Source organism: Tamandua tetradactyla, chromosome 8 (assembly GCF_023851605.1).
Source record: "Tamandua tetradactyla isolate mTamTet1 chromosome 8, mTamTet1.pri, whole genome shotgun sequence".
Lineage (NCBI taxonomy): Eukaryota > Metazoa > Chordata > Mammalia > Pilosa > Myrmecophagidae > Tamandua > Tamandua tetradactyla.
This window is the reverse complement of record NC_135334.1, coordinates 25791806-25807425: the sequence shown is the minus strand read 5'-3', so window position 1 is coordinate 25807425 and position 15620 is coordinate 25791806. Positions and strand designations below refer to the sequence as shown.

At 48.8% G+C, this 15620-nt stretch overlaps 1 protein-coding gene across 1 annotated transcript; it reads right to left on the bottom strand.

The window, feature by feature from the left end:
• Positions 1–130: 130 nt before the first annotated feature.
• On the bottom strand, positions 131–15219 carry LOC143645042 (uncharacterized). Its single transcript, XM_077114693.1, has 4 exons — positions 15110–15219; positions 13618–13750; positions 12756–12887; positions 131–795 (listed from the first exon to the last, which is right to left on the bottom strand). Exons 1-4 carry the CDS (start codon positions 15217–15219, stop codon positions 730–732), a joined length of 441 nt encoding a protein of 146 aa, XP_076970808.1. The 3' UTR covers positions 131–729.
• Between the last annotated feature and the right edge of the window lie 401 nt (positions 15220–15620).

Below are 15620 nucleotides of genomic sequence, written 5' to 3'. Positions count from 1 at the left end.
ACACACTTGCCGTATAGGAAATCTAAACTTCCTCTTAACTCTTGCCCCCTCCCCCTCTTATTTACTTCTGCTGTTGCTGTGGTAGTGCTGATGGATATATATATATAGCCCATAGTATGAAATAGCCCATAGTATGCAATAGCAGTTTGGGGAAGTGGATTTTTACCTCCTTCTCTAGCGCCAGCAAGCCATGCAGGGGCCAGGCCCCACTGCTGCTTGCCATGAGAGTGTGGGATGGGTGTTGATAACCATCCACAGAGAGAGCAATTTACTGATATTTACCATAATTTACAAGACTCTTCCTTCTGCTCTCCCTTGGATCTGTACAGTGTTCTCCTAGATTTCGGAGTTTTGGAATAGTTGATACAGACAATTTCTGCCTGTTTAATAGTTGTTCTGGTGGAGGGACTGATTTCTGGAGCTTCCTACTTCACCATCCAGAAATTCAATTTTAGGTAGTTAGTTGCCTTTGCAAAGATGGCACTTGTGGCCCATTATATTTTTGTCTATGATTCTTCCTTCTCTCTCTTCCCTCCCTTTCTTCCCTTCACAGTGTGCAGAATAAACATCTCCACCATATGGACTCTGGACTTGGCCATGTTACATGTTTTAACTGGTGGAATTTTAATGGCAGTGACACGAGCAGAAGTTTAAACATGCTTGCATGGTTTGGCTTGGTGATCTGTGCTTCTTCCATCTGTCATGATGCTGGTGATCCCAGGAGGAGAGCTACGTGGATCGGATCTGAGCACGATCCTCAGCCTGGAGCAGAGCCAACATAGTCAACACATGGACCTGTGGGTGAGAAATACAAAGTCCACTGGTGTAAACCCATAGCTTTTAACCAGCCTCACAGCACAAATCTGACTAATACAGTTCTCCATCCCTCGCCCTTGAGGCAGGACCTACCCCAGGTGTCTTCTTCTCCTGGTTATTGGAAGCCTCCTCAAGATTACAAAAGAATACGGAAGAAGGGCTGAGAGACACTAGTAAGGTGGGAGATGGCTCTAACCTCTATGGAGAATCTTCACAAGCCCTCATATGGGAGTTGAATGTGGTCCAGGTCTACCTGCTTCTTTTTCTCTTAGGTATCTCTCATAGGAAGATGCCTATTGTATTAGTCAGGACAGGTTGACTTCTCAATCAAACAATCAAGACATTTCAGTGGTTTAACATGGGACACATTAATTTCTTATCATGTCACCTTCCAATATGGTGGTAGGGTTGGGAGAAGAGGCTCTGCTCTGCACAGTCATCCAGAGACTTGGGATCCATCCATCTAATGTCTTCATCATCCTCTAGGCCTTGGAGTCCTCCACTGGATCATCCCAGTGGAGCAAAAAGAGACCATGTAGAAGATCTCAGGAGATTCGGGAAATGAGACCTGGAAGTGGGTATGCATCTCTTCCACCTATAATTCATTGGCCAAATTTTAGTCAAACAGACCCATCTATTTACCGGGCAGTAGGGAGAGGGTAGTAAATGTGGTCTAGATGTATGCTAGGACTAAGAGGAGAAATGTAGATATTGGTTAGTGATCAGTCTTCACCACATATGGTTTAATTCTGTGTATGACCACACCAGCATGGTTTCCTTAACAGCTCGCTCCTGTCACAAGTCCAAGGCAGCAGTTCCCTGTGGTTAATCTTCCATGGGCCCATGAAATTTCCCTAGGTTCCACCTTCAGTTGGAACTCTGCCTCTCTTCTTGACTCCTCAGTGTTTATTATTTCAAATCCAAATTCCCTCTCTAAGTCTAGATGATTCCAGTCGATGACTTTTTGTACAGTGTGTCTGACTCTGGTTTAGTTTCTCTCCAGGAGACTTCTTCTTGGATCCATCGTTCCTCACCTCTTTCTGCAAAGATTACAACTCTTTGCTCTTGTTATGCCACCTCTAGGCTTGAGCAGTTTTCTAAGAAACCACATTCTGACTGTGCTAAGAAGAGTTTGCATTTAATTAGAAAATTAAAAAGCGATTTTTAACTATTGATTAGGGGAGTGGTTATAACAGAAGTGGGGTTTTAAGAAGAGTCATCTAGCTGGATGAATTAGAGTAGATTGAAAGGGGCTGAGATTGGAGAGAGGGAGACCAATTGCCACAAGCCAAGAGAGAGAAGTTAAGGGCCTGAACTAGAACTGAGGTTATAGGATGGAGAGAGGAGGCATTAAGGAGCTGCTCGTAAAGGCAAAATCCATGTTTGGAGGCATATTGGCCTAAAAGGCAAAATCCATGCTTGGAGGCATATTGGCCTTGAGAGATGAAGGAAAGGAGGAAACAAGTCCACCTCCCAGTCTTTCAGACCCGTGTGGGCAGTGCACTTCCAACATCTCTGATTGCCTCCACCCACTTGCTAGCCACCTTCAACTCCGGCCACACCAGTAGCAAGACTGCCCGGCCCTTCCAATCTACTTGAAAAGAATGTGGAGTTACATTTAATTAAAAGTATCTACACAGAAACGAGATTAATTAAGTCTCTTTTACCCAGGAGCCCTCTCTTTGTGTTCACTTAAATGAGATTTTAAATGTTGTCTCAATGTTATATCTGTGAAAGATTTCTCCAGACAACACTTTGCGTGGTTCCGAGGCTCCTGCATAGCTGGCTGGAAATTATCTAGTGTTGAGAACAATCCAAGGACGATCTTCTCCCCCCTCAGTCAGCCAAGCTCCAGGCAGGTGGGGACCTTGGGCCACAGAAAGTGGAGTTTTATAATGAAGCGGGGAGAAGTTCTCTCAGACAAGAGCTGCCTCCCCGGCCCACCTCTCGGTGTAGAACAGCTGGTTCAGGCTGGTCTTTTGAGCCATGTTTATGGAGTGCTCACTCGAACAAAGTTATTCTGAATACAAACATGGCTCTCCAGAGCCAGGAGGCTGAGGCAGCACCACCCACAGGCAATACACCTGGCTCACACAGCTTTCTGTGAATCCAGCCCAACATGGAAGTGGGGAGCGAGGCTGAGAAGGTGGGAAACACCTCAACTCCCTTCACTGTCCCTCAGCATGTTTGCTTTTACCCTAGTATCATTTTTTTTTACCCTAATATCATTAAAAAAAATCGTTTTCCTTGAAAAGTTCATGGAGCTGGACCATTCTCAGAAAGCACCATGGGAAATTGAAGATTTGGGGTGCACAAGAGGCACTATCCATCACATTGACTGAAGCAGAAGTACCCACTGCATGGCTAATGAGATGCAGAGGTAGGGACAGGGACAGGCACAGCCACCACCAGCACGTTTTCCCCTCAACAGCTCTCAGCTTCAGGCCAAAAGAAGCAGATGAGACTCCAAGAAATTATGGCTGAGGTGTGTATATAGCTGCACCAACCCTGCTTCAGGTTTCTGTCTTTAAAACACAAAGGTCATTCTCCCCTCTTGGAGCAGATGGTATTGTGGGTTGAATTGTGTGTTCCCTAAAGCGATATGTTCAAGTCCTAACCCCTGGTCCCTTCAATGTGACTCTAACTGGATATGTGGTCTTTGAACATGTAATGAGTTAAGTGAAGGTCAAACTGGATGAGAGTGGGCCTAAGGACTGGTGTCCTTGGAAGAAAAGGGAAATTTGCACACAATTACACACAGACAAGGGAAGAAGGCCATGTGACAACAGAGGCAGAGATGGAAGTGACGCAGCTGCAAGCCAAGGAATGGCAGTCAAATACCACAATCCAGAAGAGGTAAGGAAATACTCTCCTCTCCAGGTTTCAGAGGGAGCTGACCCTGTTCACTCTTGGATTTCAGACTGCTAGACTCCAGAACAGTCAGAAAATAATTTTTGGTTGTTTTAAGCCATCTAGTCTGTGGTACTTTGTTTAGAAGCCTTAAGAAACCAACACAGATGGTCCCGTTTTTTGTTGTTTTTTTTTTTTTTTTTGCGTGGGTAGGCACCAGGAATTAAACCCGGGTCTCCCGAGTGGCAGGTGAGAACTGGCCCACCCCCGATGGTTCACTACTTTTGTAGGGAAAGTTTTAAATGTTCACTTCTATCTTCATTGCCCTACTTGACTCATTATTGATTTAACTTGATAAGCATTTATTGAGCATCAAAAGAAATGTCAAGCATTGAGCTAGAGGAAATTTTATAAGGCCCATTGAGAAAAAATCTCTGGCCTCAAGGAACTTAAATTCTGTGAAAAAGGAGAGCAACCAGCATTACCTGAGAATGGGATCAGCCCCTGGAAAGGCTTCTGCCAAATGTATTGTGGGAGCAGAGAAGACAAAGAACATTCCAGAAAAAAGTGTATGTCAAGCTTTAAAAGATGAGTGGGGATGGTCTGGACAGAGACGGAGGAAATCAAAAAGGGTGAAACCTTGTCTTGGCCAGAGCTACTGGAGCAGCGCACGTGGTGGGAACAGCTGGATGTGGAGCCAGGCAAGCCAGCTTCAAACCAGCTCTGCCACTTCCAGATCAGCCAGCTCTGTGAGTCCTCGCCGCCCCACCCCCCCACCCCCCCACTGTAACTGAAGGAAATCACTCATTAGGTATCTCAGTGGGCTTCGTGAGGAACAGAAGGAACAATTCCTGGGCCTAGCTCACGCCAGGCTCTCCAGAAATATGAATTTCCCTCCTTTGCCTCCTGCTCTGTCTGGTAAAACGTATTGTTTTAATCAGAGGTTTTTTGTTTTGTTTTGTTTTGGTTTGTTTTAGTTCCAAGCAATAGAAACCAACTCTGGTAGATTTAAGCAGAAAGCAGAAAAGGAATTTATTTAAAAGGCATCGTGATGTTTCTAGAGTCATAAGGAACATAGGAGAATGAGGTTTGGGGAAAAGGCAACAGGCAGAGGCAGACTTAGGCAGCCAGAAGCACAGGCAAAACCACAACACAGACGTAGAACCTGAGAAGGCTCGGCCGGCACGACCGCCAGTGGAAATGGGACGCTTCTGTCACCAGCACCTGGAAGAAGGCCCCCTTGTCCCTGCTGCCTTCCTGGATTTAAAGCTTCGGGTGGGTGACTCAGACTTGGACATGTACATCCGTCCTGCCTCAGCACACTGGCAAAGCAAGTGGCTGGAATTTTCTTTTCCTTTTGAAAGAGGCATGCTCCGCCTTCCCCCAAGACTCATATGGGGGGCAGGCCAATTTTAATAGCAAGGCAATTCAGATGCTGCAGAGCCAAAATATAAATAAATAAAATGACAACTGTCTACTATGCCCTCTCCCCCACAGCCCTCAGAGTGCCCAACATCAGGCAGCTTTCTTCTCCCTAACCTTCTCCCAGACACTTATCATGGGGACACCCTCCACCTCCTGCGAGGAGAGCGTTCTCCAGCTCTGAGACCCCACAGCCACATGCGTGGCTGTCACTGTTCCCTCCTCCTCCCCAGGCCCCCAGACCCATTGATATGGTGAGCACGAGCTGCCTGTAGCCAAAGATTAATTGGTGCGGGATTGGGAGATTTCTCTTCCATAACAATGGGCTTTTCTGCTTGTACTAATAAGATGCCAATTAAGATATTTACATTTTGGGTTCAGCACAAAGTTATGCCCACTTTCTCCAAGGTGGGCCAGAGAGTTCGGCTGTCCTAACCAGGCCGTTTAGGGTGCCAGGGTTGCCCTTAGCTGGTTGAGACCGAGCCCTTGACCCCAGGACTCAGAGGAGGCTGCTGGCTCTGGGGGAAATTCAAATGAATCTGAGTCCTCCACCCCTTTCCTTCAGCAAGGTTCCGACTCCTTCCAGGGGTTTCAGACAGTGTCTTATTACATATGCCAGATGCTGCTTTCCAAAAAAAAAAGACAGAGAGAAAGAAAAACTCTATTAGACACAAGAAATCAATCCTGTTTTAATTTATTCTTATTCTCCTCTTTATTTGCTCTTTTCAGCCCCTCCTCGAGACCCCATCTGATGTCACCTTTCCCATTCCCATCCACTGGCAAAGAGCTGGACGTGGGTCCTGGTGCTTGGACATGGGTGCTGCCTGGACACTTTCACACTCATGACGGGAAGGAAGCACCTGCAATAACATGCTTAGACCAAAGGGTCCCAGAGTCCCTTGGGAACACATTTTTTGCCCATTCAGGTCCTCTTCCAGGGCCAGCTGCAAAGAAGCTAGAACATCTCATCCCAGGCTAGAAGATCCACAAACTTGGTAATTAAGATGCATCCTTCCCGGCTGGCACTTCATCAAACACTGACCCATTCCACTAGCTAATTGTTTCATGCAAGTGCATCTTGCTTCCGCAGCCAGCCTGGAAGCATCTGGAGGGCAGGGACTCCAGCTTCTAATTCTCCCCAAAGCCCACAGCTCCCGGTATCATAGTGGGACTCAGTTAATATTGCCCGGTTGGCTGGTTGGACAGAGGCGGTGGTCCTTCCCCAGGCTGACGGCATGGCAGGGTTTGGAGCTGGGAAGCCTGAGTCTGAGCCCCCATGTCAGGGTCCTGGAGACCTGAAGATTGAAATCAGTATCACCAGGCCGAAATCCAGGCATCTGCAGGGCCATGCTGTCTCCAAAGGCTCCAGGACAATCTGCCCCTTGCCTCCTCCAGCTGCAGGTGGCGACCGGCATGCCTTGGCTTGGGGCTGCAGCACTGCATTCTTCAAGGCCAGCATCTTCAGGTCTCTCTCTCTCTGCTCGGTCTTCCCATCACTGTCTCTTCTGTGCACATGCACACGTGTGCATGCATGCGTGCGTGAAGTTTCTCTCTGCTTCTCAAAGTACATTTGTGATGGCATTTAAGGTTTAATTAACCCAATTAATCCAGGATCACCTCCCCATGTCAAGAACCTCAACTTAATAACATCTTCAAAGACCTTTTTCCAAATAAGGTGACATTTACAGGTTCTACGGGTGAGGATCTGAGATCCTGGGGAGGAGGGGGTGACAGTACCCCCTGCCCATGCTCCCGTGACCTTGATCGAGATCTGGAACAGCTGCGCTGGGTCTCAGCCTGTCCGCGGTACAGGAATGAGCTTTCCTGGTCTGCCGACTTCTTCCCAGAGTGGCCGGGGAAATGGAGAGGTGATATATATGTGTGTATCTATACATGAAAGCATTTTGCAAGCTGTAAAACCCCACACAAATGCAAGACAATATTATTGCACTGGGAGAGCGGAGAGCTCAGCACTTGAGAAAACCATCAGATTTTAAAACATGTAAGGGAATAGGAAAGCAACGTTACTCAAAAACCTCATTTACACCCCACACCAGGCCTCCCTTCCTCCCCACCTCCACTCTCCCTTGTGGCTGTAGGGGAGGGACAGAGACCTGTCTTGGGGTGGCTTTGTGGCCTGAGAACAAATCATTCTTCACAGCTTGCTTCCAAGCCCAATAAACCAGAAGGAATTGGCAGAGAGATTTAACAAGATGTATTTCAAGAAAAAGATGAAAATGTGTCTACTTTTAGGAGATGCCGTAAAAATGCATCAGCCCCACAGTAAACTTAGCTGTGAAGATGTATAGAAGGAGGCATACAACACAGTCAATGCAGGAACGTCTCCTTGACAGGGAAATCTTCTCAGATGTCTATTAGAATATGCCCCCCACCCATTCCTTTTAGCACAACCTCTGCAAACTGTGGGGTTTTAACAGGTACCCCAAGCCCCTGCAGCAAGTCTGTTGGCTCAAAAGCTCTTGCCCCTTGGCCCCCTCTTGAAGCCCTAGCTGAGAAAGAGTTGGCAGGCCAATTAGACCAGGAGTCAGCAAATTGTGGCCCACAGACCAAATTCAACCTAACACCTGTTTTTGTAAATAGAATTTTATTGGAACACAGTCATGCTCGCTCCATCTATGGCTGTTTTTGCATTACAATGGCGATGGTGAATATTAGAGGATCATGTTGAATATGACCCTCAAAACCTATCTGGCTCTGTATAAAAAAGTTTGCCAACACCTGAATGAGGACATTGGACTGTCAGGCTGCCTTTAGGCCAAACCGCCCACGACGCACATCACAGAACAGCAGCGGAGGTTTTCTGAGCCCTGAGCCGGGCACAGTACCCTGCCCTCCGTGGGCCCTGTTCCCCGTGACCGTCACACGCAGTCTTAGGAACAGGGTACTACTGGTCATAAAGATGAGAAAACTGAGGCTCAGGGAAGCTTAGTAACCTTGCAGGGTCTTACAGCTAGAAACCTCAAGAACTGGGATGCAAACCTATGTCTGTCAACTCTGCAGCGGGGGCCCTGACCACTGCTCCTTAGCAACAATCTTCAGGTTTCCAGGCGGGCAATTCCAAAACCCTCTCCTGGTCTTCAGCAGCTTCCTATTGTTTGAGAATATTATTTCCTGTATCTAATTTCAGCACTTTCTGCACCATCAGCCTCCCTCCAGGGTCCACTCTGTTAAGGTCTGGAGAAAGGAAAACTTGCCTCCAGCCTGCTTTCTCACCCTTCCCCATCCTCCATGCTGCACCCACCATGCTCCACTCTCAAGCTCTGTCCGTCTCGGTTGAGTTGGTTCTGCAGGTCTGCCCGACCCTGGGTCCCAGCCATCCGCCCTGCCCGTCCCACCCCCTGGGTGAGCTTCTGGTTCTGTTCCGAAGCTTCCAGCCTGCACTAGCAGCGCCTACAGGGAGTGAGGCATTTGCATTCCACTTCCAGGGGCTGTTCAGATCTTACCTGCAGTTCTTCTGACAAATCCTTATCAGCGATGCCCATGGCGGAGTGTGTGGTGACTTTGTTCATTCTTATTAGCTCTGCACAGATTAGCTCTTCACAGCGCTTGGCTGGTTCATACCGATTCCTGATAAATGTTTTGACTGATTTCCCTGAGTTTGGAGCGGTTGGGGACTGGGCTTGGACCGGGGAGAGGGGTGCCGGGGAGGGGAAGGAGAGGAAATCGCTGACAGGATTACATCTGGGCTATGAAATATTCATCACATGCCGGCAAGAGCAGGGTCAAAACTACTTCCCCAGAAACAGCTTCTCCACCAAAGCAGCGCTCTGAAAAGCGCCAGCCCAGACAGTCTGGGAGCAGTGCTGTGGCCCCTCTGCCTGAGAGGCTTCTGGGAGAAGAGGACAGGGAAAGTTAAAAGGCTTGCTTGGGTTTTGCTGTCCTTCTTGGTCCCTCTTTTTTCACCTGCTCTTCAAGAACAGCTTTTGATGGTGGGATACTGATGTTGCAAGCAGAATGCCGTGTTCCTGGGCTGGGTTCCTCCTCTTCCGTGCCAGGAAGCCCCCCCCCTGAGGACTCCCACTCACCCTTCCTCTCCTCTCTGTGAGCTCCTCCAGCTCCCCTCTCTGAGGATTTCAGACAAGTGCTGATAACACTGTTTCATCACTGTTTCCTGTATTGCTCCAACTAGACTGGTTTCTACTTGAAGGCTTGCATTCAACCACCTCTCAAGCTCTTAGCGCAGAGCCGAGCGCATGGTACTTGCTCAAACCGTCTTTGCTGAATTGAGTGTGCTCCAGTTCCTTCAGCAGGGTTAGCTAGGGGACGCCATTACCCACGCCGCACCGAGGCAGACATCACTAAACGGTTTCTACATTCTTTCTCCCTGGGCCTAGATAAAGCTTTCCAATTTTTCTTAAAAAAGAAAAATCTGACTATGTGTTAAAGCCTATTTGCCATCCTGGTTTATGGTATTTCCCTATAAATTCCTTAAGAGCAGGGACCACTTTTATATTCTAAGAGTCTGGCACCTTGCCTGGTATAAAATAACATTTAACATGCCTTTGGAGTTGGAAGAGAGAGTTATTCCCCTATCTAGACAAAACAGTGTACATTCCAAACCATCCCTGAACCTACAAAACAAAGCTATTCCACAACCTTCCATAAGTATCTCATTGAGGCTGACCCTCTAGCCACTTTATTTCAAATATTTAACCCAACTCCTGCATTCTGCAGCAAAAGTGTTCTCCTGGATTTTCCACCTGTTGGGAGATCAAAGCCATATGCTTTGAGAAATGGCTACCTCTTTCCTCACTGCCCTTCACCACTGCTCAGAAATTTAAACTCTGGTCCCCAGCTGCCTCAATCTGGAAAAACCCAGCTCATGCCAGCCATCTGCCCCCCTGCTCTCGTCTCTGGAAGATCACCCACTCCCTGCACTGAGAGGCCCAGCAAGTCTTGAAGCCCCTCTCTTGCTGCAGCCACAGTATGCTCATTAGCCTTTTGCCAGATTGATCTTCTCATGGGTAGCCCGCAGGGCCTTGACTTGTCCTCCTGTCACCAGGACTAATGTTGATGGCACCCCCCACCCCCACCCCCCAGGGACACCCGGCTCTCCAGCCTCCTGCCCGAGCCCTGAAGGAAAACAGATGAGCACCGGACCTGCAAAATAAATACCAGGCGTCCAGGTTCCGATAAAGATTAAATATTGGAGGAGTCATTTCAAATGAATATATAAAAGCAAATGGAAGAAGCCTTTTAGACACCGACAGAGTGAAATACAGGCAAACAAAGAGATGTCTTCTGGGAAGTTCAATGGCAGGGACGTTGGAGGCTGGGAATGCAATCTGCCCACAAATACTCCCGTTTCAGGAAAGGTTCCAAAACCCTCATCCCTGCTCCCCTGTCCCTCCCCCACCCAGCTTGTGAAGAAGAGACAGTGCAAAGCTCCAACAGCCTCCTGCCAGCATTATGCTGAAGTCAGCTCTGCTGACGCTGGCCCATCCAACCGCGGGAGAAGCCCCATTACTCAACACCATCTGCCTTTGGTGTGGGGCAGCCAAGAGCCAAGATTATTGGCCGGGATGGGGCTCCGAGGCCCCAGAGGAGAGAGGTACTAGGGAAGAGCAAGGTCGGGCACTGCAGAGTCAGAGTGGGGAGCAGAGAGAGGAGCCAAATGTCAGCAGATGGAGCCAGTGTTCCCTGGGCCGAGGGCAGAACTTAGTTCCTGGTCAGGAAACTTGTGCTGATTGCTCACATATCCAGAAACTTCAAATAACCGGAATGCCGGTTCTGGAACAAAAAGCCTGCTTGATCTGGAAGGGAACAAATGGGAGACAGAACACGAGGGGAGGATAAAACCTCAATTGTTCCATGCCCACTGCGGGCCTGGCATTGTGCTAGGCCCTTTGCATCCAGGGCCTCATTTAGTCCTTCTGACCCTCCTGTGAGAAGGGGATTGCTGAACACTCCCCACTGATAGGGGCCTGAGGATAAGGAAATTGATGACCAGAGGTGGGCTAAAGAAAGACAAGGAAGTGCATTCACTGAGCTGCTGCTATAGGCTGGGCATTGTGTAGACACTATATCTATTGTGTTTTTTCCTTACAACCCTGGTCATGGGTCCTGTTGACCCATTTCACAGATGAGACAACCAGGACCGTGAGGTCAAAGTGATGCCACTTGAAAGCAGTGGCCCCCAATTGTGTCTGGCTCCTAATTCCATGATTTGTACATAACTTTAAGATACTGGGGAAGATGTATCAAATGTCACTGAATTTTAGCTGGAGTTTCCAACTTGGCTTGAGTCATAGAAACTGAGTCTTAAAGGGGTTCATAGATAGGGACACAAAGGGAAGTGAGCTCCCTCCATCCTCTCCCCCAAGCAATGGCAATAGCCTAGGCAGCCTCCAGGACCTTAACTCCTCTGGTTTGAGTAGTCACCAGGTCGGCAGAATGATAAGCCCGAAGTTTGTCATGGGAGAGCCTCTTACTATAGTTTGCACATCTCTGTTCATCAGAAACTGAGCTGCACACGATATCCTGGCCACACAACCCCATTGTGCCATTTACGTAGAGCCCAATCTGAGGTGGTTGTCATGGCTATCCAGAAAGAGATCAATCCCCCAGCCCTTCTCCCTCAAGGGCCTCACTCTTTCCATAGGTGTGGTACATGGAAAAGTTGGTGCCCAGGAGCAAGAGATAAGGGGAAATAACTTCAAGTACATTCCCATCTTTAGGGTTTAGAGATGGGCTGGCATGGAGAGGACTTAAGGGCATTAATAATCACCTGCATCCTAATAAGTTATTTATTTCAGATCAACAAACATTGATTAAATACCTGCTCTATGCCACGCTCTGTCCTGGGCACTGAGTACATGAAAAGCAGGGCAGCCCCTGCCCTCAAGAGGCCCTGTCTCATGGGGAAGACAGACACAGGTAGATAACAGCTAAGAAGCTCCGGAATGGAAACAGCCTCGTTATCTCTATAAATGAATTTGACCTCTGCAAAGCACGCTCCCATCCACTTGCCATTCCATTCACATGAAGAGTAGGAGCTGTTGCCCATTTTGAGATAAGAAAGGCAGAGCCTAGCATGGATGTAGAACTCAGCCGGTGGCAGAGCTGGACGCAGCACTGAGAATCATCTGCTTTGACCCGCTGCGGCTTCATCTGCTGCATCCAGCCAGGCAGCCTACTCGATGCCTCTGGAGAGCAGAAAACCCACTCCCCCGTCCCTGGAGGTCCTGCACGGCCCCAACAGGCCAGGTCACTGGCCTGCCAATAACAGCAAAGAGGTTCTATTGAGTGAGGAAGAATGAAGTGTCCACATCAATTCCCATCTGCTGGCCTCCACTCCCCTTCATATTACTGTGCAACTGTTTCTTTGGGTACCAGGGCAATTTAGCAAGTGTATTGTGCATCAGTCCAGCAATTTTTGATATTAACTCTCCCCAGGCTTTCTCTGGGCCGCCTCTCCTGCTCTCACATGACCCCCACTGACTGCCGGAACCGGCGGCCGCCACCAGGACCAGTCCTGCTGCCTGTGAGATGGACTCAAAGACAGTCCCCCCTAGGGTGAAGCCTCGGAGCTCTAAGGGCTGATGGGGGGCCTTCAATGACACCCATGCATTACTTCAAAGTGCTTTTAAGGCAGATTTTCCTAGGCCCATTTTGCAACGGCAGAAACTGAGTTGCAAAATTCTTACTTGGCTTGCTGCATTGGAATGCCGTCTACTGCTTTCCACATCTGGTTCTTTTTCCCCCCACTGCTTTTTCCAACTCCCCCATTTCTTCTCTCCATATTTTGGTCCAGGCTGATATTCAACATTTTCAACAATCTGTAAAGCAAGGGTCCCAATCAAATGGAAAAAATCCCTTAGGGCCCAGCATGGTCCCAAAAGCCCCCTGCCTGCCAGGAGGTTAAATCCCTTAGTCCTGCCACCTTCTGAGGCCTGTGGAGTCTCAGGGGAGGGGCTGGGGGCAGGACTGAGGATCACTCAAGGTGCTCAGGGTACTGAGTCCACACCAATTTCAATATCTGATCAACTTGCCCTGTCCTCCTGCTGCATGCAAGCTGAATCTCAGCCACACGTGTGAATGCTAATACTCCAGCATGTCTTTTCCATCACTTTCCCCCTCTTCCCTCCGTACTTTTCTCTTCCCCCTTTTCTCTTTTGTTTTTTCTTCCTTTCCTTTTAAGATAAAGATGAATGACAGGGGAGGGTTCATTCTAATAATTTGAGATCCCTTGCACAGGACGAAGACATGCCAGGATTTACGGATGAACAAAAGGGAAAGTTAGAAGAGGCTGAAAATTACTGCCTGCCTATTAAAAATCAACCAGGCTGAAGTAGTCCTGACTAGCAGACAGGGCCTGCAGCTCCAGGGAAGTGGTACTTGAGGGAATTTGCAATTAAGAGATGCTTGGAGCCCTGCCACAGATAGCTTCTCCTGCCTTTTTTATTTTAAAAAAGAATCACAAAGCAGGGACCTAAATGGAAGATGACAATAATGTAAGGTGACAGATGCCAGCCTGGCAGGAAACATCAGGAAGACTGAGTTACTTACCTGTAGCGTCCACACTGCTGCCACAGGCCCAGCACTCCATCGCGGTCTGGAAGGCAATGTCTTGGTGGCCGTCCAGAGACAGCTGTCCAAGTCCTGAGAGCCAAGCCCGGCATCCAGGCCCCTCCAGCCCACCCTGGGTAAACATGGGCATCTGCAGCAGGAGCCCCAGCCTCGGCAGGCGGGCCCGCTCCAGGAATCCTGCCTTCTACAGCTGTCTAGAGGGGGCTGCCACCACCCACACCAGCCTTTCCAGGGACTTGGCAGCCCAGCCGGCCAGAAGCCTCATAAATCTTTGAAAAAGGCTCTTTCTGTTTTCAGGAGCAATTGACACGGGGTCTTGGAAGGGACAGTTTGGAGCTAAGGGATGGGGCACTCAGGAGAAATAGGAGTTGCTTCTCATGGGCAGCTCTGTGAGTCAGTAATCCCTCCATTAGGGATTTCCAAGCCTGTCGTGCAGCAGAACCATGGGCAGCTGAGGTGGCGTGGCCGGTGGAGGGGGAGAGGGTGGTCTGGAAATACAGATTTGCAGGACCCACGCCCAGAAATTCTGATTCAGAAGAGCCCAGGTGAGACCCACGTTTTCTATTTTTTTTTTCAAAACTTCCCAAATGATTGTGCTGGGCAGAGAGGTTTGGGAAGCAGTGGTCCATACAGGGGGATTTAGAGGCCCTCTCTCCCTAGGAACTACCCCATTCTTAGGGGTAACTACCCTGCTGCCTTAATGCCTCCCTTTCAGGGATTTATTTGGTTAAAATGGGGATTCAGGATATCTAAACTAGCCTTTCAGATCCTTTCCATCTTGGCATGGAACTGAAACCGGTATGGCTCGAGGAAGGCATGTGTGTGTTTCTGTGTGTGTGTTTCTGTGTGCATGTGCATGTTCGCGTGTGTATATGTTTGTGCATATGTGTGTGTGTATTTGTATGTGTGTATACAGTAGGGGAAGGTAACTGACCCCAGGGATGGAGCCCTTCTCTCCCATCAGCCACTGCTCTGAAAAGCCAAGGACTATGGGACATTTCTGGGAGAAAATTTTAAATAAATGAATGAATGTGAATCTACATAGATAATTATATGAACATAAAAATGAATATATATTCTCAGAAATATATAGAAGCATATATGTGTGCCTGTATGTAAACATATGTATATGTTGTATACATATACATATGTATATTAATAAAAGTATTAATATAAATATGCAAATTCTTGCTTAGAAAAGGCCAATACTTCTCCATTGCAGCAGAACAAGACCTAAATCCCGGCATTTGGGGTCCTCCTTTCCTCCCTGGCTCCCACCTCTCAGCAACCCCTGGCCTACACACACACACACACACACACACTGCTCCCCTAGCCTGTGCATCACCAACACCCAACTCTTTGCCATTTCCCAAACAGGTCAAAAATCGTCACCCTCCACCCTGCTGGCACCCGCCGCCCCCCAGCCAAAGGGCCTTCCCTCAGCATCCCCGCGGAGTGAACTTTTGCTCACCCTGCACGGCTATAGAAATAGCACCTCCTCTGAAACGCTTTCCTGCACTCGCAAGAAGAACGTTCCTTCTCTATTCTCGCATAGCATTTTGAACGCCCCCCTGCTGACATTTATCCCATTGTGCGGCAATTACTCGTTTGTGGGGTTGGCCCCCCCAGCGGCCTGCCGTTGCTTACGGAAGGAACTGGCTCCTTCTCACCCTTGCAGCGCCGGCCCACTATCCAGCACGCGCGGGCAGTTGGGGGCGACCTGGAGTTGTGGGGGGCAGGGGATGCCCAGGCTCCGGCAGCAGCCTGCGGGGGAAGGGGAGTTGCTAGATGAGCCAGTTCCCGATCCGCCCCACTTTGGGTATTTTTTTTCTTCCGGGCTCCGGAGGGGGATCAAAGCCAGGAGCCCGCGCTCCACTCGGAGAGGGGAGCCCAGGTGATCCGACAAACAAAAGCTTCGAGTTAATCGGCGGCGGTGAGAGAATTGCGGGAGCTCTCGACAGCAAATTAGACATTTAAAGCCA

What these genes read in the sequence shown, in the direction of transcription:
- LOC143645042 (XM_077114693.1), bottom strand. Translation starts at nt 15,219, where the DNA reads ATGTCAGCAGGGGGGCGTTCAAAATGCTATGCGAGAATAGAGAAGGAA. An exon ending in TATTTCTATAGCCGTGCAGG is followed by an intron (nt 13,751 to 15,109) that starts GTGAGCAAAAGT and finishes ATGTTTACCCAG; the next exon opens with GGTGGGCTGGAGGGGCCTGG. An exon ending in ATTCCAATGCAGCAAGCCAA is followed by an intron (nt 796 to 12,755) that starts GTAAGAATTTTG and finishes TCTCACCCACAG; the next exon opens with GTCCATGTGTTGACTATGTT.